General features: G+C 40.2%; 1 protein-coding gene across 8 annotated transcripts; it reads left to right on the top strand.

The window, feature by feature from the left end:
• The first annotated feature begins 411 nt into the window (after positions 1–411).
• Positions 412–19,959, top strand: TB (TATA-box binding protein). 8 transcript variants are annotated; one of them, XM_011751119.3, is made up of 8 exons: positions 412–561; positions 2,963–3,164; positions 7,870–8,276; positions 11,267–11,354; positions 14,005–14,096; positions 16,708–16,875; positions 18,509–18,603; positions 19,285–19,959. In XM_011751119.3, exons 2-8 carry the CDS (start codon positions 3,111–3,113, stop codon positions 19,362–19,364), a joined length of 984 nt encoding a protein of 327 aa, XP_011749421.1. In that variant the 5' UTR covers positions 412–561; positions 2,963–3,110; the 3' UTR covers positions 19,365–19,959. The 8 variants fall into 8 exon arrangements, with proteins under 8 accessions (XP_011749421.1, XP_011749420.1, XP_011749423.1 ...); XM_011751118.2 differs by having other exon boundaries at positions 418–561; positions 2,960–3,164; XM_011751121.3 differs by lacking the exon at positions 412–561 and adding an exon at positions 712–922.
• The last annotated feature ends 1,474 nt before the right edge of the window (positions 19,960–21,433 follow it).

Raw genomic sequence — 21,433 nt, 5'->3', positions numbered from 1 at the left:
TTGAAGATCAGCTAGCGTTCTTGCACAGGTAAGGAGCACGCGCTTACTGAGTGCCAAGTACTGTCAGTCTCTGTCAATCTCCCGACAGCCCAACGGTAAGCACTATTATCACTATTCAATTTTACAGAAGAAACTGCGGGGGAGAGGTCAGGTAACTTGCCAAAGGTAACACCGCTAGTTGCTTTAAACCACCACCACCACAACAAAACACACACACATATAACCATTTAAAAATCGATCTGTCCTATGTCCAGCAAGGGCCAATTAGAGACGGCTGTGGCACGGCGGCCCCGCCCCGGAACTCCTCAAGAGCTTAGCCCCTCCTTACCTTAAGCTCCGCGCCTATGGAAACACAGGAAGTGACCTATGCCCACACTTCCCAGGGCCTCGGCCCTAGTGGGAGCAACTCGCTGAAGCCGAGGGCAGAGCTGGCGGAAGTGACATTATCAACGCGCGCCAGGAGTTCAGTGAGGTCAGGCAGGTTCGCTGTGGCGGGCGCCTGGGCCGCCGGCTGTGAAACTTCGTTTCCTCTGGCCCATGGTCATCTTTGCAGTGACCCAGGTAACAGCTTGTACTCTTTTCTGAGGGTTCGGGCGGAGGCGACCACTGCATTGAGGGCTGGGGGCAATGGTGGGGAAGAGAAGAGGAATTGGCGCGCGTGCAGGCCCCGCGGGGGACGTTCCTCCCTCTCGTGCTGCCGCCGTTCCGGCCTGTAACGGCCGCTCGGCCGCCGCTCCCGCCTGGTGCCCTACTCTGCTGTGTTTCGCCAGCGGCTTCCCATCGTACGATTGTGGGGCGCAGGGTACTACTGACGGGGCGGCGGCGGGCGGGACAGGACAGTCCCTTGCATCGAAGACCTGAAGTTTACCCTGCCCTGTCCTGCCACCGCTTCTTCTCCATGTTAGAAGGCAGATTCACCCTGGTCTGTGCCCGCCTGTTTTGCTACCAACATTGAGACTTAAGTATTTTGTCAGAAGCCTGAGACAGCGGGCACGGTAGCGCTTAAGATATAATACACACCATTTATTTACGGGGCCTCCCATCTCTCGGTCAGGCCATCATGGTTTTCCAAATCTCTAGGTAGGCTTTTCTGTGAAAAGACTGTGCTTCATTTAGTTATACAGACACTAGAAGGCTATGCAGAATTAATTTGATTGCCTCCAAAAAGTATCGGATTTGATGTTTCAATTTCCAAGAGCTGAAGATACCCAGCAAACAACTCTTTTCTGAGATAAATTAGTGCAGTAATCACCGTACGGTTTCTTCTGTAGACTTACTTGCAAAAAGTGGCCTGAAGCCACCGAAGGTCCTGGATAAATAAATCTCTAGTCTTACTTACAATGGGTTTAAATCCTGCCGTCATTATCTTTTGCCTCACCCTTAGATCCCTGAAGCGGAACTTCCAGCCTCTAGTTTTACTCCTCTCAAATTCGTCTAGTCTTGCCAAATTAGATCTATTCATACTGCACTTCCAAAATTCCATAACTGTTATTATTGCCTATGCAGTAACATTTAAAACTCCTGATAGTATGAGCCCACCACCAATATGTGCTATTTCATCTGCAGTGACCTTCTATACAGTCATACTAAGCTTGTCGCCTGCATTCTGCATCTTTTTTCAATCTGTTATCTCTTTCTGCTTGATTTCTCTTTTGTCTGAAGCCCTGTTTTGTAAATTCCTACTCACCTTGTGAGACCCAAGTTAGATGGTCCCTGCTTTGTGAAAACACTGCCCTCTCTTCATAGTAATTGGCTGTTAGTCTTTATTGTCTTCTCTTCCAGGGGTGTATATGGGCTCATTCATGATCGCATACTGCATTCCAGGCATAGTGCTAGATGCAGAGATCACAAAGACATGTAGACTTTCAAGAACTTAGCTTAGGCCATACCTGCTACTATAATACTATGTTTTACAGTAATTATTTGCATACCCTTCATATTGAACACTTTGATGCCAGGGACTACATCTTCCTATCTTTATATCCTCATCTGCAGCACTTTTGTTATTATAGGATAACTGTCAAAAAAAAAAAGCATAATTTAAAAAATGTCTTTGATACATTTATTTCCAGAAGCACAGCTTGCTTTCTTTTTTGGTCTGTTTTTCAGTGATGAGTATATAGCATAGATAGTTTTTGGGGGCCTTTGCCCTTTCAAAGTGATCGTCAGAGTCTTTCATATATTCAGCAAATATGTGAGTGTCTACTTTGTACCAGCACATGCTTGAAGTGCATATGCCTGAAGGGTCTTTGGACATATAATTTGTAACTTTGAGACCTCTAAGTTCTATGTGAGAATATGTTATTATAAACTCATTTCAGATATATAGTGAGTAAAGTGATGACGATTTAAGAATAGTCAGATAAAAGGCACAGTTTGCATTATTGTGTTCTAAAGAGGTAAGGTTATTACGTTTATAAAAATTCAGAGCTTTATCTTTATGCAGCTTTTTTTTTTTATAGTTTCATTACAGTAGGAGCTTGATAAATGATCACTCTGAAGTATATTGGATTGAATTTAATAGTTACTTAATTTTTTGCCCAAGACATTGTAGAGGATGTAAAATTGGGATATTTAAAGATCTGAACTTTGCCTAACAGTGCTGTGTATACAGTGCTTAATAAATATCCTACTCTGATATTACAGTTTCTTTTGGAATTAGTTTTCTGTAGGTGTTTTTCCTCAAAAGTTTTTAATGCTGGTTATGACAGCTTGATTTTGAGCATTATCTGAGTATTTAAACGTGTAACAAAATGATTTTTGTTTTGTTGGCGATTTTACATGCAATCGCCGGAAACCTGGAAGGAATAAGACTTTGGGATTATAAGGTAAAAACAAATGTACTCCAGAATAGCTTCATTGGTTTTCATGTTTGTGTTTTGTATAGCCATGGAACTGGCTTATAGGACTGTATAGGTTACCTGGATCCTTAAATTAAACTTCAGACTTTTTTCCAAAGCAGCATCACTGTTTCTTGGTGTCTGAAGATAACCCAAGGAATTGAGGAAGTTGCTGAGAAGAGTGTGCCTGAGATGCTCTAGGAAAAAACTGAATGGTGAGACGAGTTCCAGCCCAAGGGTTTCTGGTTTGCCAAGAAGAAAGTGAACATCATGGATCAGAACAACAGCCTGCCACCTTACGCTCAGGGCTTGGCCTCCCCTCAGGTAATACAGCAGGAGGGAGAGAATAGGGAGGGCGGAAATCTGAATGGCAAGAGATGGTATCAAAAGGCAAGGAAGGGCATTTAATGATCTGTTTTTGAAAATGATTTAATATATTTTTTAAGCCTGATTTTGTTGAGATGTTCTATTAGGTTTTGAATGGGCACAATAGTGTTTATTTGGGGAGTCTGTTTGGAAGTTATATATCTATAAAACACGTAATCTTTTGATAAACACTTAGGAGAATGTTCCAAGTGATTATATAGGGTCTTTGATTTTGAAAATCACCCTCACCAGATTATTTTCTAGTTTTATTTTTCCCCTTTTACATTTCAAGCTCTCAACCACCCATCTACGATAAAAATGTTTCAGGCTGGGTGCGGTGGCTCACGCCTATAATCCCAGCACTTTGGGAGGCGGAGGTGGGTGGATCAGTTGAGGTCAGGAGTTTGAGACCAGCCTGGCCAACATGGAGAAACCATCTGTACTAATTAACAAAAATTAACCAGGCATGGTGGTGGATGCCTGTAATCCCAACTACTTGGGAGGCTGAGGCAGGGAGAATTGCTTGAACCCGGGAGGTGGAGGTTGCAGTGAGCAGAGATCGTGCCAGTGCACTCCAGCCTGGCGGACAGAGCAAGACTAGACTCTGTCTCAAAACAAAAACAAAAACAAAAACAAAAAACCAATAACTTCTGTTGAAATATAATTTACATACAAAAAACACATTTTAAGTGTCTGTTTTGATAATTATATATACATGTGTAAGTTACAGAACATTTCAATTATCTTAAAAAGTCCCTTCTTCCCCTTTATAGTCACTCTGTTGGCCCCAGGTAACTACTGAATCTGCTTTTCAATGCTGAAGATTAGTTTTGTCTATTCTAGAATTTCATATAGATGGAATCATACAGTGTGTGCTTTTTTGTGTATGTCTGATACTGTTTGTATATCAGTAGTTAATCCATTGTATAGCTAAGTATCACTCCATTGTTTGGATGTTCCACAGTTCATCCATTCTCCAGTTGCTCACATTTGGGGTCTTCCCAGTTTGGAGCTATTATGGATAAAAGCACTATAAACATTTGTGTAGACTTTGAATGTACTGTTTTTACTTCTCATAGGTAAATACTTAGGAGTAGGATTGCTAGGTCCTATATCAGTGTATGTATAACTTTATAAGAAACTGCCAAACTGTTTTCTGAAGTGGCTATATTGTTTTGCAGCATAAGAGATTTAAGTTGCCCCATATCCTCACCAACACTTTGTGCTGTCAATCTTTTTACTTTTACTCTAGTGATTGCTTAGTTATATTTTACTGTGGTTTTGATTTTTAATTTGCCTGATTACTAATGTTTCTGAGCACCTTGGCAAGTTCTTGGCAGCCACTCATACACAGGCCCACCTCACTTTACTGCAGTTGACTTTACTGCATGTTTGACAAATTGAAGGTTGTGATAAACCTGTACCCAGTGAGTCTGTTGGTGTTATTTTTCCAACAGTGTGTACTTGGGGTTAGATTTTGGTAATTTTTGTAGGATTTCAAACTTTTTATTATTATCTGTTATTGTTACCAAACTTTCTCTTTTTTTTGTTTTGTTTTGTTTTGTTTTTTTGCAGTCACTTTGTTGCCCAGGCTGGATTGCAGTGGTGCAGCCTCGGCTCACTGCAACCTCCATCTCCCCTGTTCAAGCGATTCTTCTGCCTTAGCCTCCTGAGTAGCTGGGATTATAGGCATGTGCCACCAAACCCAGCTAAATTTTGTATTTTTAGTGGAGAAGGAGTTTCACCATGTTGGCTAGGCTGTTCTCAAACTACTGGCTACAAGTGATCCATCTGCCTTGGCCTCCCAAAGGGTTGGGATTACAGGCATGAGCTACTGAACCCAGTCAAACCTTTTCATTATTATCTGTTAATGTGATCAGTGATCTTTGATGTTACTATTGTAATTATTATTGAATGCCATAAACTGCACCCGTATAATATAGGAACTTAATTGATAAATGTCTACAATCTGACCAGCCATTCCCCCATCTCTCTCCCTCTCCTTGGTCTTCCCTATTCCTTGAGACACAACAGTATGGAAATTAGGCTAATTAATAACCTTACAGTGATCTTTAATTAAGTGTTCAGATGAAGGGAAGAGCTGCACATCTCTTATTTTAAACCAAAAGCTAGAAATGATTATCCTTAGTGAAGAAGGCATGTTGAAAGCTGAGACAGGCTAAAAGCTAGGCCTCTTGCACCAAATAGTTAGCCAAGTTGTAAATGCAAGGGAAAAGTTCTTAAAGGAAATTAGAAGTGCTACTCCAGTAAACCGACAAATGATAAGAAAGCAAAACAGCTTTATTGCTTATATGGAGAAAGTTTGCCTGGTCTGGATAGAAGATCATGCTACCCACAACATCCCCTTAAGCCAAAGTGTAATCCAGAGCAAGGCCTTGACTCTCTTCAGTTCTGTAAAGGCTGAGAGAGGAGAGGAAGCTGTAGAAGAAAATTTTGAAACTAGCAGAGGTTTATTCATGAGCTTTAAGGAGAGAAGCCTTCTCCACAACATAAGAATACAATGTGAAGCAGCAAGTTATCTGGAAGATCTAGCCGAGATTATTGATGAAGGTGACTATACTAAATAATAGATTTTTAATGTAGATGAAACAGCCTTCTACTGGAAGAAGATGCTATCTAGGACTTTTATAGCTAGAGAGGAGAAGTCAGTGCCTAGCTTCAAAGCTTCAGAGGATTGGCTGACTGTAGTTAGGGGCTAATATAGCTGGTGACTTTAAGTTAAAGCCAATGCTCATTTACTGTTCTAAAATCATAGGGCCCTTAAGAATTACGCTAAATCTACTCTGCCTGTTCTCAGCACACAGAACAACAAAACCTGATGAGACCACATCTGTTTACAGCATGGTTTACAGAATATTTTAAGCTCTTTGAGATCTACTGCTCAGAAAAAAAGATTGATTTCAAAATATTACTCACTGACAGTGTGACTAGTTGTCCACAAGCTCTGATAGAGAAGAACAAGGAGATTAATATTGTTTTCATGCCTGTTTAAATAATATATCCATTCTTCAGCCCATGGATCAAGGAGTAATTTCAACTTTCAATTCTTACTATTTAAGAAATAGAGCAGGGCATGGTGGCTCATGCTTGTAATCTCAGTACTTTGGGAGGCCAAGGTGGAAGGATCACTCAAAGGCAGGAGTTCGAGACCAACCTGGATAACAAAACAAGTCCCTGTTGCTACAAAAAAAAAAAAAATTAAAAATTAGCTGGTCATGGTGGCATGTGCCTGTAGTCCCAGCTACGTGGGAGGCTGAGGCGGGAGGATCACTTGAGTCCAGAAGTTAAAAGCTACAATGGAGACCCTGTCTCAAAGAAAGGAAGCAGGGAGGGGCATATGCTGTAGCTGCCATAGATAGTGACTCCTCTGATGGATCTGGGCAAAGTGAATTGAAAACCTTCTGGAAAAGATTCACCATTCTAGATGCCATTAAGAACGTTTGTGATTCATGGGAGGAGGTTAAAATATCAGCATGAATAAGAGTTTGGAAGAAGTTGATTCCAGCCCTCGTGGATGACTTTGAGAGGTTCTAGACTTCAGTGGTAGAAGTTACTGCAGGTGTAGTGGAAATAGCAAGTGAACTAGAATTAGAAGTGAATCCTGAAGATGTGACTGAATTGCTGCAATTTTTTGATAAAACCTGAACAGATGAGGAGTTGCTTCTTGTGGATGAGCAAAGAAAGTGGTTTCTTGAGATGGAATTGACTCCTGGTGAAGAACTGATGACTGTGGAATATTCCATAAATGTAGTTGAGAAGGCAGCAGCAGCGTTTGAGAGGACTGACTCCAGTTTTGAACTACGTTCTAGTGTGGGTAAAACGCTGTCAAACAGCGTCGTGTGCTACAGAGACATCTCAGTGAAAGGAAGAGTCAGTCCTTGTGGCAAACTTCGTCAGTCTTATTTTAAGAAATGGCCACAGCTACCACCCTGATCAGTCAGCAGCTGTCAGCATCGAGGCAAGATCCTCTATCAGCAAAAAGATTATGACTTGCTGCAGGCTCATAGGATTGTTAGCATTTTTAGCAATAAAGCATTTTAAAATTAAGGTATATACATATTATTAGACATAATGCTATTGCACACTTAATAGACTATAGTGTAAACATAACTTTTGTAGACACTGGGAAACCAAAAAATTCATGCTGCTTGCTTCATTGAGATGGTCTGGAACCTAACCCATAGTATCTCTGAGGTATGCCTGTATCTTCATTTGTAATATGCCCTTCACATCTTTTGTCCTTTTTCATTATTTTATTTGTTGATCTTTTTTTATGGAGTTGTCAGAGCTCTTTATTATTCTGTTTACCAGTCCTTTCTCAGATGTATGTATTATAGGTATTTTTTTCCCAATGTGTGGCCTGCCTTTTAATTTTCTCAATGGTGTCTTTCAGAGAACAGAAGTTTTTAATTTTTCCAAAGTTCAGTTTATCCATTTTTCTTCATGTTTATCCACTGTGTGGTATTAAAGAAGAAAGCAATGTGTATAAGAATAGCTGGTTCTTCCGTAATTAAAGATTAATAACCCCATTATTCTCAGAGGGCGTCTGTCTTTGCACATCTCACCTGCTGTTCCACCAAGAAACTTCCACAAACACTCAGCAGCAGCCAGCCTAACCTGTTTTTCTCCTTGCTTTCCACAGGGTGCCATGACTCCCGGAATCCCTATCTTTAGTCCAATGATGCCTTATGGCACTGGACTGACCCCACAGCCTATTCAGAACACCAATAGTCTGTCTATTTTGGAAGAGCAACAAAGGCAGCAGCAGCAACAACAGCAGCAGCAGCAGCAACAACAGCAACAACAGCAGCAGCAGCAGCAGCAGCAGCAGCAACAGGCAGTGGCCGCTGCAGCCGTTCAGCAGTCAACATCCCAGCAGACAACACAGGGAACCTCAGGCCAGGCACCACAGCTCTTCCACTCACAGACTCTCACAACTGCACCCTTGCCGGGCACCACTCCACTGTATCCCTCCCCCATGACCCCCATGACCCCCATCACTCCTGCCACTCCGGCTTCGGAGAGTTCTGGGATTGTACCGCAGCTGCAGTGAGTACTTGGTGTTTTATGTTTCCTCCCACTTAGGAGTCCCTTTGAGTTGTGTTCCTGCTCTGTTTTTTGATGGATCCTTTTATTAAGGGAGGGAGTGGCACTAACAGCAATTGTGTATCAAAATTTGCTTTATCTCACACTTGGGAAAGGGAAGCAAAGCCATCTTAGTCAGTGCCCTCAGTAAAAGGTTCTTAACAGGTTTAGGAATGTGGTCATTTGTGTTTATATACCTGAGCCAATAAAATTTAATGTGATTTTCACTGTCATTATTATTATATTATAGACATTTCCCTGTATCTGATATCGCCAAATCACAATGTTATGTAGTCTCTTTCCCTTATGCTATTTTAGGTCTTTAGTCACAGTATCAGTATAATTTCTGGCAGTTCTTGTTTTTTATTTTTACTGTGGGGACTGCATATGAATCTTTGAAGGTCTGTGTCCTTCCCACAAAATGAGGATGACTGTTCTTGTCCTAAATGGATTTTTCTACCTAAGTGAAGTGGGTTCTATATGTAACAGGGTATTAGGGATAGGAAATAATTTCATCTTCCTGAAAAAACAACAAATATTTCCAAATAATCCCCGTCAATAAGAAGCGTGCAGCTTTTCATGTTAGAAAGCTTATGACCAAATTAAAAGGTTACTTGCAGTCTCTGCATCTCCTCAGTTTTCTTGTACAGATACCTTCCTCCTTCATACTCCCTTTAGATCTAGTATTTCCTATTTGCATTTATTCACCTTGCTACATATATGGTTGTTGTTTATAAGCTATCTCTGATCATTTTTGGAACTTAGTGGTGTGTAATCGTGGATGCTGACTTTTACCCAAAGACCTAAATCTTGCCTCTACAATTTTGTTTGACCCCACACACAATTTTAAAAACAAAGTAATTTTAGTGATTTTAGAGACAGCCCTTTTTAGCTCACCCTTGTCTGTACCGGTCCCATGTGTCCAGCATGCTTGTCGGACTCCCAGGAAAATCTAAGTTTGCATTTCTGATTTAAATAATAAAGTATAAACAGTACAGTCAGGTGTTTGTTTCTTGCCGTGCCTTTGTTGTTCTGATACTCCCGAGAGCATCCAGTCATCCACGTCCCTGAGCTGCTCTCTACTAAGAACCCCCCTGCGTGGTAATTCAGTGCCCTCTCAGTCTTGTAGGCTTAAGAGGGATTAAGGCAAATATTTCATTAATGAAAACATATAAGAATACGTTTAACAATTATGTGATGAAAGTTGTGATAGATGTACTAAAATCTACTTGATATAGTTCATCAGTGGACAAATGCTAAAGCCAGGTGTGTATACAACGGTGATTGGAAGGAAAGAGATGATATGGAAATGAAAACATTGTGTGGATCAACCTAATTGGCTTTACGGTTGTGTATCATAGACTGCCATTCTCTTTTGAACAAAATTATGAGCCATCAAGTTTTCAAAAGTTTTGCATTTTGACAGTATAAGAAAAAGAACCAGAAGCAACAGTGAGCTATAACCTATTGTATTTGAACCTATGTATTTGAAATCTGGACTCTATATTCTTGGGATGGTGATTGCCAGGTCCATGCAAGACACTTGTTGCGCAGTTAATTGCATTCAAAGGACATTGCCCATTTCAAGTATATGTACTTTATTTATTTATTTATTTATTTAAGAAGGAGTCTCGCTCTGTCGCCCAGGTTGGAGTGCAGTGGTGTGATCTCAGCTCACTGCAAACTCCACCTCCTGGGTTCACGCCATTCTCCTGCCTCAGCCTCCTGAGCAGCTGGGACTACAGGCTCCCGCCACCATGCCCGGCTAATTTTTTTGTATTTTTAGTAGAGACGGGGTTTCACCGTGTTAGCCAGGATGGTCTCGATCTCCTGACCTCGTGATCCGCCCACCTTGGCCTCCCAAAGTGCTGGGATTACAGGCGTGAGCCACTGTGCCTGGCCAAGTATATATACTTTCATAAGCAGAAAAAATGTATAATGAAAATGTAGGTTTTTGTTTAAATTTTTATTAAAACTTCTAATAGAGTTGCTTTTTAGTATATCTTTATCCTTGTATAAGTTATTTATTAAGTGATGTAAGAACACTGAGAAATGTAAAGGGTCAGTGGACCCAGATGGCTCCGTTTATCCTTATTTACTGAGAGATAATTAGAAGAGAAAGCAGGGTTTTGCCTTTTTTTTTTTTTTTTTTTTTTTTTTTGCTAAAGACACTTAGCTGTTGTTTTTCAAAAGATACGTACTTTGAGAGAACTCATTTTCATAATAAATAGTGACTTAGGTTTGCCAGGCGTGGTGGCTCATGCCTGTAATCCCAGCACTTTGAGAGGCCGAGGCGGGCGGATCATGAGGTCAGGAGATCGAGACTATGCTGGCTAACATGGTGAAACCCCATCTCTACTAAAAATACAAAAAATTAGCCGGGCGTGGTGGCGCACGCCTGTAGACCCAGCTACTCGGGAGGCTGAGGCAGGAGAATGGCGTGAACCCAGGAGGTGGAGCTTTCAGTGAGCCGAGAATGCACCACTGCACTCCAGCCTGGGTGACAGAGCGAGACTCCATCTCAAAAAAAAAAAAAGAAAAAAAGTGACTTAGGAGTAGGGTGGTGGTGGTGGCTTTTCAGAGCTCACAGGTGAGAAATGAGTTTGTCTGTGAGAAGGCTAAGGGCATGGCTCTGGAGACAGACTCAAATCCTAGCACCTCCACTTGGGAGCCATGTGCATCCTGAGGAAGTTGCACTACCTTTAAGCCTCAGCTTATTTATCCGAATGTGGGAATACTGGTAGCTTCTACCATAGTGCATTATAAGTATTAAATGGAATAATCTATATAAAGTGCTCAACATGTGCATGATACTTGTTAAACAATAAATGTGAGCAATTTTTAAAAATTAAAGCCTGGTTGAAATAATCAAATGTGTGCATAATTTCTAACACCTCATCCAGTGAAGGTTAAGTTATTTAAATAGTCATGTTTTCTTTTTAAATTTCTTACAGAAATATTGTATCCACAGTGAATCTTGGTTGTAAACTTGACCTAAAGACCATTGCACTTCGTGCCCGAAATGCTGAATATAATCCCAAGGTTAGATCTATTTTAATGTGTTTCTTTTTTTTTTCTTTTTTGTCTTCTCTGTCATGTCTCTATATTTTAATGTATTTCACTCTATGTAACAAATGTCTGTAGATCTCTCTAGGCACAGTGGTTAATGCCTGTAATCCCAGCACTTTGAGAGGCTGAGGAGGGAGAATTGCTTGAGCCTAGGACTTCAAGACCAGCCCAGGCAACATGGCAAGACCCTGTCTCTTAAAAAAAAAAAAAAAAGAAAAAGAAAGAAAAATCGGCCAGGCTTGGTGGCTTACACATGTAATCCCAGCACTTTGGGAGGCCGAGGTGGGCGGATCACCTGAGGTCAGGAGTTCAAGACCATCCTGGCCAACATAGTGAAACCCTGTCTCTACTAAAAAGACAAAAATTTGCCAGGAGTGGTGGCTGGTGCTTGTAATCCCAACTACTTGGGAGGTTGAGGCAGGAGAATCACTTGAACCTGGGAGACAGAGGTTGCGAGTGGAGATCGCGCCATTGCATTCCAGCCTGGAAACAGAGCAAGACTCCATCTCAAAAAAAAAAAAATCTGTATATCAAAGAGTTTGTGTTATGCTTATTCCTTGACACCAACAAAATGAAGATCTAAAGTAAAATGTGCATTGTTTTGTATCTTTTATTGAGTGTCTGTGATATCAGAATCCCTGGGAATACAGCAGTCTATAAAACAAGCTAAGTTACATATATATTGTATTGGGATCATGTGAAGAATTTTGTATATGTATAGGGATGATGTTTGCCAGCTATAGTAGGCAAAGTAATTTGGATAAACATTAGCTGGGTTGAGAGAAGTGTTAGTAATGGACTTAGGGTGCATTTTAAAACCCCTGAAACATAATGCCTAAGATCTGAAAGATAGCTAAGCTAGGGGTCTGAAAAATCTCCTTTTAACCACTCATAATGAGTCTGTATGACATGTAGCATTTTAAGAATTAATCTTTCATCTATTATAATATTTAGTTGAATACATAATTTTATTACTTTATGATCTTAAGTGAAGTGATACTTAACCAATAGAAATAGTAGAGGAAATTCTGGAAATGCAAAATAGCTAGGCTTTTCCTGGGACTTAGATAAACTACTATACACTGCTAGCTTTTTTAGATGTTGATAAAAACACAGGGAAGACATAGAGCAGTTTTTAAACTAAAATTGTTAAAAGCCAGGCACGGTGACTCAGACCTGTAATCTCAGCACTTTGGGAGGCCAAGGTGGGAGGATCGCTTGAGGCCTTCGAGACAAGCCTGGGCAACATAGCAAGACCTCGTTTCATCAGAAAATTTAAAAAATTATCTGGGGTTGGTGGCACACACCTATAATCCCAGCTACTTGGGAGGCCAAGACAGGAGGATCTCTTGAACTCAGGAATTCGAGGCTGCAGTGAGCCATGATTCCAGTCTGCACTCCAGTCTGGGCAACTGCAATCCAGTCTGGGCAACAAAGTGAGACTCTGTCTCTAAAAAAAAAAATTAATAAAATTAAAAAATAGGCCGGGCGCGGTGGCTCAAGCCTGTAATCCCAGCACTTTGGGAGGCCGAGACGGGCGGATCATGAGGTCAGGAGATCGAGACCATCCTGGCTAACACAGTGAAACCCCGTCTCTACTAAAAAATACAAAAAACTAGCCGGGCGAGGTGGCGGGCGCCTGTAGTCCCAGCTACTCGGGAGGCTGAGGCAGGAGAATGGCGTAAACCCGGGAGGCGGAGCTTGCAGTGAGCCGAGATCCGGCCACTGCGCTCCAGCCTGGGCGACAGAGCAAGACTCTGTCTCAAAAAAAAAAAATAAATAAAAATAAATAAAATAAAATAAAAAAATAAAATTGTTAAAGCAATCTAGTTTGTCAGAGTCATCTCAATTAGAAATACATAGGTTTTTATTGTATAATTAAATATAATGTATTAAAATATTTAAGTTGTTTCAAAGTAATTACTTGCTTTTTATCATGTACCTAATAACTGAGGCCATTAATTCAACCCACAGTTGAAATATTTTCCCCATGAGTTACAATCTTAGCAAGAAAATTTTCTGAAAGAATTAATGTGTTTCAAGCATAAAAAGCAGAAAATAAAAGTTAAAACTGTGTTTCTTTCCTAATTTGCATTTATATGTGTTTAATACATTAATATTGTTTCTAAAGGCCAATTGGAAGCAGGATTTTACTTCATTACATATTGGTATGCTTGTAATCTGATTTATTAATTCCATTAAGGTAGAAAACGTTTATTGGTTTATTTGCCTCAAAATTTATATTAATAAAACAAAATTTATCATTAGAGAAACTATAGTCATGATAAGCAGCAAATATAAAGTAGAAACCGAAGCACTGGTATTTATTGAGAACATAACCAAATTTTGCAAACATTTCTGTTGGTGGAATGCTCATGTGAAAGAACATACAGATCTTGGTATAACTTTGTCACAATTGATTATTTTCTGCTCCTTATGCAAAGGAATATTTGTTACATGTGGTGTATGCAAATCCTTTACAGATACGCAGAAATACAGGACAAATATTTTGATAACTAGATGTACTATGTCCTTCCTACCAGTTGTGATTTGTCAATGTGTAGTTCTCCTAACAAAATTGAGCAGTTTGGCATGACCTCACTAATGATTCTCTCTATTTTAGCGGTTTGCTGCAGTAATCATGAGGATAAGAGAGCCACGAACCACGGCACTGATTTTCAGTTCTGGGAAGATGGTGTGCACAGGAGCCAAGAGGTAGCCGTAAGAAATTCATTCTTCTGGTTTATGGGTTGTGAACGAGTTTTTAGGTTATTAGGTTAGCACTTTAACATGTTATTACTGCTTTCTTATTAAAATGGTTGATTCTATTAATTGTAGATACCAGTGATTTCATTTTCTTAAAAATTAGATATGGACAGGTATGGTATCTCACACCTATAATCCCAGGAGGCCAAGGCGGGCAAATCACTTGAGGCCAGGAGTTCAAGACCAGCCTGACCAACATGGTGAAACTCCATCTCTACTAAAAATACAAAAATTAGCCAGGTGTGGTAGTGGATGTCTGTAGTCCCAGCTACTTGGGATGCTGAAACATGAGAATCGCTTAAATCTGGGAGGCGGAGGTTGCAGTGAGGTGAGATCATGCCACTGCACTCCAGCCTGGGAGACAGAACAAGACTCTGTTCCCAGAAAATAAAATAAAATAAAATTAGGTAAGATGTAATACAACATCAGAACTATTAATAAAATTCCCTTTTTGTGAAAAATGTTGTAAATAACACAAATACATCTTGAAATGGAAGAAAAAATTGGTCAAGCTAATGGTGTAAGCTAATGGTGTAATTGGTCAAGCTAATGGTGTAAACTTCTAAGCTAATGGTGTAAGAGCTTTGCAGACCTTACTGGGCCGGACAGCATGACAACACCACATGTGTTGACTGCAGAAACCTGCCGTCTCACTGGAACTAGCATTCATTATGAGCGTTTGAATTGTGCAGATCCTAAGGAATGTACCCCTGTTATAACATGTCATTGCCTGTATTCTGCGTTTGAAGTGATCCTGTCTGAAGGTTAGTGCTCTGGGGCCCTGACTGTTCTAAACAGAGCTCATATACCTGATAGAAGTCAAAAACTAGGGGGAAAATTAGTGACATTACATTCATAAATAAACTGAACAAATACACTAAAACTTTTTAAATGAAAGCGTATTAAATGTACTTGGCGGTGTCAACACATAGAAGGGGGCTGTGGATATTTTTGCTTATTCTGAAGTTTGAAATTGTCTTTCAGTGGGGGAATGTCATTGGTGTGGACATTCTGGCTCCTGGTCTCCAAGTTTTTTCAGAATGCAGGACAAGGATCTGTTCTTGCCTTTCACTACCCCTTGGCCACAACATGCAGTAGTAACCTCTTTAATTAAGAGCCTTTTTGTTTGCTTGTTTTCCCCTGCATGGAATATCAGAAACTTTTGGTTTATCAAGGCAAACTTTTCATGCAGCATTTAGTCTTTTTGTCCCAGAGCATCTGAAAACTGAATATTGTATGTCTAGTTGGATGACTGTTTCATCAAGACAAGAAACCACCAATAAATTTACCTGAAAATTAAAAGCATAGCATATATATATGTATGCTTGATTTTTGTTCTTCCTGATCCCCTGTGCCTGATAGTCTTTTTATGGTAATATTTTCACATTCTTTTTGTTGTTGTTGTTGTTATTTTTGAGACAGTCTTGCTCTGCGCCCAGGCTGGAGTGCAGTGGCGCAATCTGGGGTCACTGCAAGCTTTGCCTCCCAGGTTCATGCCATTCTCTTGCCTCAGCCTCCCAAGTAGCTGGGACTACAGGTGCCTGCCACCATGCCCGGCTAATTTTTGTATGTTTAGTAGAGACGGTGTTTCACTCTGTTAGTCAGGATGGTCTCGATCTCCTGACCTCGTGCTCCACCCACCTTGGCCTCCCAAAGTGTTGGGATTACAGGTATGAGCCACTGCGCCCAGCCAGCCTTCCTTCTTTTCTTTTCTCTCTTATTTTCTTTTTTTTCTGTTCTCTTCTCTCCTCTCCTCTCCTCTTTCTTTCTTTCTTTCCGTTTTTTTTTGTTGTTGTTGTTGGCGGAGTCGCCCAGGCTGGAGGGCAGTGGCACAATCTTGGCTCACTGCAACCTCCACCTTTCAGGTTCAAGTGATTCTCTTGCCTCAGCCTCCCAAGTAGCTGGGATTACAGGTGCCTTCTACCACACCCGGCTAATTTTTGTATTTTTAGTAGAGATAGAGTTTCACCATGTTGACTAAGCTGGTCTCGAACCCTTGACCTCAGGTGATCTACCTGCCTTGGCCTCCCAAAGTGCTTGGGATTACAGGTGTGAGCCAGCATGCCTGGCCCACATTCTGCTTTTCTTATGTAAGCTCTGAACTGCCTCAACAAATGACATCATAGGAATGTCTATTCATGATGAGTCTTGGTATAAAAGAGAATAGAATTAGTGAATACATTGTTCAATAATAAATCTCATCAACATTTTTCTGATCAATATGAAGTTTGTTAGTTTTCCTCTCAGTAGAAATGCATGGGCTAAAATATAGAAATAGTGATGATTGATGATGGTGATAATTCACATCCATAAAATCTAGGGCTACAATAATTTGGCAGATTGAAAGGTCATTTTGGCAGACCTACAGTTTTCTGTCAAGGATCCAGGAATACTTTATAAGGAAATTGTGAATGTCTGTCAGTCTTTTCTCCTATTGCAAGGGGGCTGACCAGTTTACACTTTATTAGTCTCCTGTTTAGGACTTTTTATAAGTTATTAGTCTAAATAAATATTTTAGCTGAGTCTGAGTATGAATAACTCACTTTTTTCCTTTCCCTAGTGAAGAACAGTCCAGACTGGCAGCAAGAAAATATGCTAGAGTTGTACAGAAGTTGGGTTTTCCAGCTAAGTTCTTGGACTTCAAGATTCAGAACATGGTGGGGAGCTGTGATGTGAAGTTTCCTATAAGGTTAGAAGGTCTTGTGCTCACCCACCAACAGTTTAGTAGGTAAGTCTGAAATGTATTATGATGGCTTTTGGCAACAATTCATTTATAATCTAAACATTGTTCAGAATAAAACACATGTAAAATATTCAGTATGTGAGAACAGTTGACATGGTTATAATTGTATGTATTCTTGCATTGTCTTCTTGATGTTCTCAGTGACATTTATCACTCTCACCAGCCTCTGCTTCCCTTGTCACTTAGCAGTACCCATAACTCCCCTTTACTGGACTGAATTTGATTCTGCTTCTATGTTTTATCAGTTGATTGCTGAATACACTTGGAATGCATGAATTTAACCTAACCTCTTGTATCAATTTTTTTTTTCCCAGTTTGGATCTTCTCTTTTAGTCAGCATTGTGTCAGATCTACCAGCAAAGTGTGAAGTTGAGCCGTAGGAACAACTTTCTAATTATCTTCCCTGCTACTTGCAGGTGAAGACTCACAGGCAGGCAGCCCTGCCCACCTCACAGCCTCATCTCATGGTCTTCTGGTGTCTGTTCACAGGCACACTAGTTCTGTGTGCCCCTTGGGCTCACTTGGTTCCTCCTGCCATGGGCCTGTGCACTTGCAGCTTTTATGCCTAGTACACTCATTTCCCTTTTCACCTAGGAAGCTCCCACTTGAGTTCCGTATGTCTACGCATTCCACTCTTCCTCAGAGAAGCCTGTCCTGAATTTTGTCTTAGGTCAGACACACAGAAACAGAGGCATCCTGTTTTCAGTCTCTCTGAACTAAGAAAAATGAGATTACTAGGCTTAGAAGAATGTGTACCAGGCCTGGCCTGGTGGCTTAAGCCTGTAATCCTAGCACTTTGGGAGGCTGAGGCGGGGGGATCACTTGAGTTCATGAGTTCAAGACCAGCCTGGCCAACATGGTGAAACCCCGTCTCTACTAAAAATACAAAAATTAGCTGGACGTGGTGGTACACACCTGTAATCCCAGCTACATGGAAGGCTGAGGCAGGACAGTCACTCGAATCCAGGAGGCGGAGGTTGTAGCGAGCCAAGATCGTACTACTGTATTCCAGCCTAGGCAACAGAACAAGACTCCGTCTCAAAAAAAAAAAAAAAAAAAAATTACACACACACACACCCCCCCCCCCACACACACACCCCAATAGCCCATTCAGTCAGACAGCTCAATCAGGTATAGGTTAATTCTCAGGCTAGTATATCAGAGTGATTGAATTTCCTGAACACAATTGATAGCTAGAGAATATTTCAATTTAAGGAGGTGAGATTTGATTAAAAGTTATAGTATCAGATCTTAGAAGTAAATGATTATTAGGTATGTAATAGTAATTATTAGGATTGTAAAAGTAGGTGATTATTATCAGAGACTGCAGACATAACTACAGGGCTCTTCTTAAATCAGAAAATCCAGATTCAGTAGAAATGGGGTAAAGTGATAGGAGGACAAATAGCCTCCCGTCCAATGGTTATCAACTGATGACTAAAAGTTGGCCTCACTTGCTTTAATTATTCTATCCTTTGATGCTGCTTGAAGAACTGTGCTTTACCTCTTGACTAGTTTGCTTGTTTATTCAGTATTTTTCCTTGTACAGGTTCTCATTTTATTTAAAAGCACACAAAGCTCTTAATTTCTAAACTGTTTTTTGCAATTTTCCTTCCAGTTACGAGCCAGAGTTATTTCCTGGTTTAATCTACAGAATGATCAAACCCAGAATTGTTCTCCTTATTTTTGTTTCTGGAAAAGTTGTATTAACAGGTAAGTTGTAACAGGAAGTAGTATCTGAACATTTGTGTTTCGAGTATGGCATTTTCTCAGTGCTGAAAAGAAATTTCAGTGTCGGGACAGTGGGCTAGCTTCTTGCACAAAGGCCTCCCACCCAAGTCTTATGAGAAACGTGCCCACTAAAGGCACAGTGAGAGCAGGGAAGTCTGACCACAGCCCTGCAAGCAGGTTTCCATTCACAGTGAGGAGGTGAGCACCGCATTGAATAGAAGATGGTGTTTTCACTTGGAATTAGTTATCTGAAGCTTTACGATTCTTCAGCAATATGATTATGAGACAAGAAAGGAAGATGCAGAAAAGAGCTTAGTTGAAGGCAGCAATTGGGAGAAGAAGATTCGGTTGTTATTGCTGTCCTGCTTAGTTTAGGGCCTGGTTCAGGACCAGGAGAGAAGTGTGAACACATGCCTCTTGAGCTATAGAATGGATGCGAGATGCTGGAGTCACTAAGATGATTTTTTAAAAGTATCACTTTATAAACAAAAATAAGTTTGTGACAAGGGGTTCCACCATTAATGTTTTCATGCCTGTGCCTTAATCTGACTGGGTATGGTGAGAATTGTGCTTGCAGCTTTAAGGTAATAATAATTTTAACTTCTTAATATGTTAAGAAGTGCCATTTCGGTCTCTCATCTCTACTTCAACTTGTCTTCTTAGGTGCTAAAGTCAGAGCAGAAATTTATGAAGCATTTGAAAACATCTACCCTATTCTAAAGGGATTCAGGAAGACGACGTAATGGCTGTCATGTACCCTTGCCTCCCCCACCCACTGTTTTTTTTTTTTTTTTAAACAAATCAGTTTGTTTTGGTACCTTTAACTGGTGGTGGTGTGAGAAGATGGATGTTGAGTTGCAGGTTGCGGCACCAGGTGATGCCCTTCTGTAAGTGCCCACTGCGGGATGCCGGGAAGGGGCATTATTTGTGCACTGAGAACACCGCGCAGCGTGACTGTGAGTTGCTCATACTGTGCTGCTATCTGGGCAGCGCTGCCCATTTATTTATATGTAGATTTTAAACACTGCTGTTGACAAGTTGGTTTGAGGGAGAAAACTCTAAGAGTGAAAGCCACCTCTACAATTGATTGGACTTTTTAATTTTAATGTTTTTCCCCATGAACCACAGTTTTTATATTTCTACCAGAAAAGTAAAAATCTTTTTTAAAAGTGTTGTTTTTCTAATTTGTAACTCCTAGGGGTTATTTCTGTGCCAGACACATTCCGCCTCTCCAGTATTGCAGGACAGAATACATGTGTTAATGAAAATGAATGGCTGTACATATTTTTTCTTTCTTCAGAGTACTCTGTACAATAAATGCAGTTTATAAAAGTGTTAGATTGTTGTTATGATACCTTGTAAGAGTCATGTGATCATACTGTTTTCTAAAAAGTTGTATTTTAGATATAATGCCTGAAACCATTTTGGTGTCTGCTTGTTTGTTTCAGTCAATATTTCATTACATGCTTCAATGAAAGCAAATTAATGATCAGAACTCACAGTTGCTCGGGAAATGTGTATTTATTACCTTCTATATATTGAGCAACTCCTGTTTTCTAGGTACTTTCCATACGGTGCCTGGAATCCTCACAGAGCTGCAGTCAGGTTTTGTTCCTCTGTTGGAGGTGAGGAGATAATGGCCCCCGCTGAGACTTGGCTGAGGTTACACAGTTAGTAAGTGGTAAAAATTAGTGAGTCCTTCAGGTGTAGAAGCTGATGCCCTCTCCACAGGCTGCCAACTCTCTGCAGTAACTTTTTTTTGCTTGTTTTGCAGTTTTTTTCTCATGGAATATCAGGTGGACATTTGTGGGTTCTTAGGTTTCATTGTTAGGGTGGTTTTTTTTTTTTTTTTTTTTAAATTGTAAAAGTACATCTTCAGGTGACTCAGGAATAAAATCAGAAAGGGGAGGCCCTTCCTTCCTTCCTTTCTCTTCTGCCTCTTTCCCCAAGATAATGACCAGATTAGTGGGTATCTTCTAAGCCCATTCTGTCTATCCTCTGGGCATGGCATTTGATCCCATTTTTGGAAAAAAATGATAGAATACATTCAATTGTATAGCTTCCCTTTTTTCAGTCAATATATCATAAACCTATTTCCATGATTGGGAATCTAGCATGCTCTTGTTAGGTACCTTCACTTACTGAGCTATTCCTGTAATTACAGTCATTTACATGCCCTCCAGTTTTCCAATATCATAAACAGCGCTGCAGGAACATCCTTGTATGTGTATTTTTTGGATGAGTGCAGGTATTCATGTAGTAAACTTTCCTGGAAGAAGAACTAAAGACTATACATTCTAAGTTTTAATCAGTTGATACCAGATTGCAGTCCAAAGAGAACGGCGTATGAAATGCCCTTTTCTTGCGTTTCCCAATCATTAGTGATGCCAATAATGTATGGATTAACTGGAAAGACATCATTCCAATATTATCTCCTATCTAAGAAAGAAGTATCCCTTCCGGTATGTAGGTCTTATGTTCCTCAGTAAAGTTTTACAATCTTTTTCACACAGGGCTTTTATATTTCATAAGTATTACTTCCTTAAGATATTACCATTTCTGTTGTTTTATTACTGGAAGTTTCTCTTAACACTTTAAAATTTATTGTTGATAATATTTTTGTTATTCCAAGTTTACTGAACTACTGTTACTGCTGATTTAGTTGATTGCATTGAAAGTTCTAGGCATGTAATCATTTGTAAATAGTAATTCTATGTTTTCCTTTCCAATATTTTTCCTATCAGTGCCTAGGACTTTAATGTATATAACTTTAAAAAAAATCATCTCTTATAGTTGTAGCTACATATACAGG

Source organism: Macaca nemestrina, chromosome 5 (genome assembly GCF_043159975.1).
Source record: "Macaca nemestrina isolate mMacNem1 chromosome 5, mMacNem.hap1, whole genome shotgun sequence".
In the NCBI taxonomy this organism is placed as follows: domain Eukaryota; kingdom Metazoa; phylum Chordata; class Mammalia; order Primates; family Cercopithecidae; genus Macaca; species Macaca nemestrina.
The sequence above is the reverse complement of the archived record's forward strand: the minus strand, read 5'-3'. Positions and strand labels throughout refer to the sequence as shown.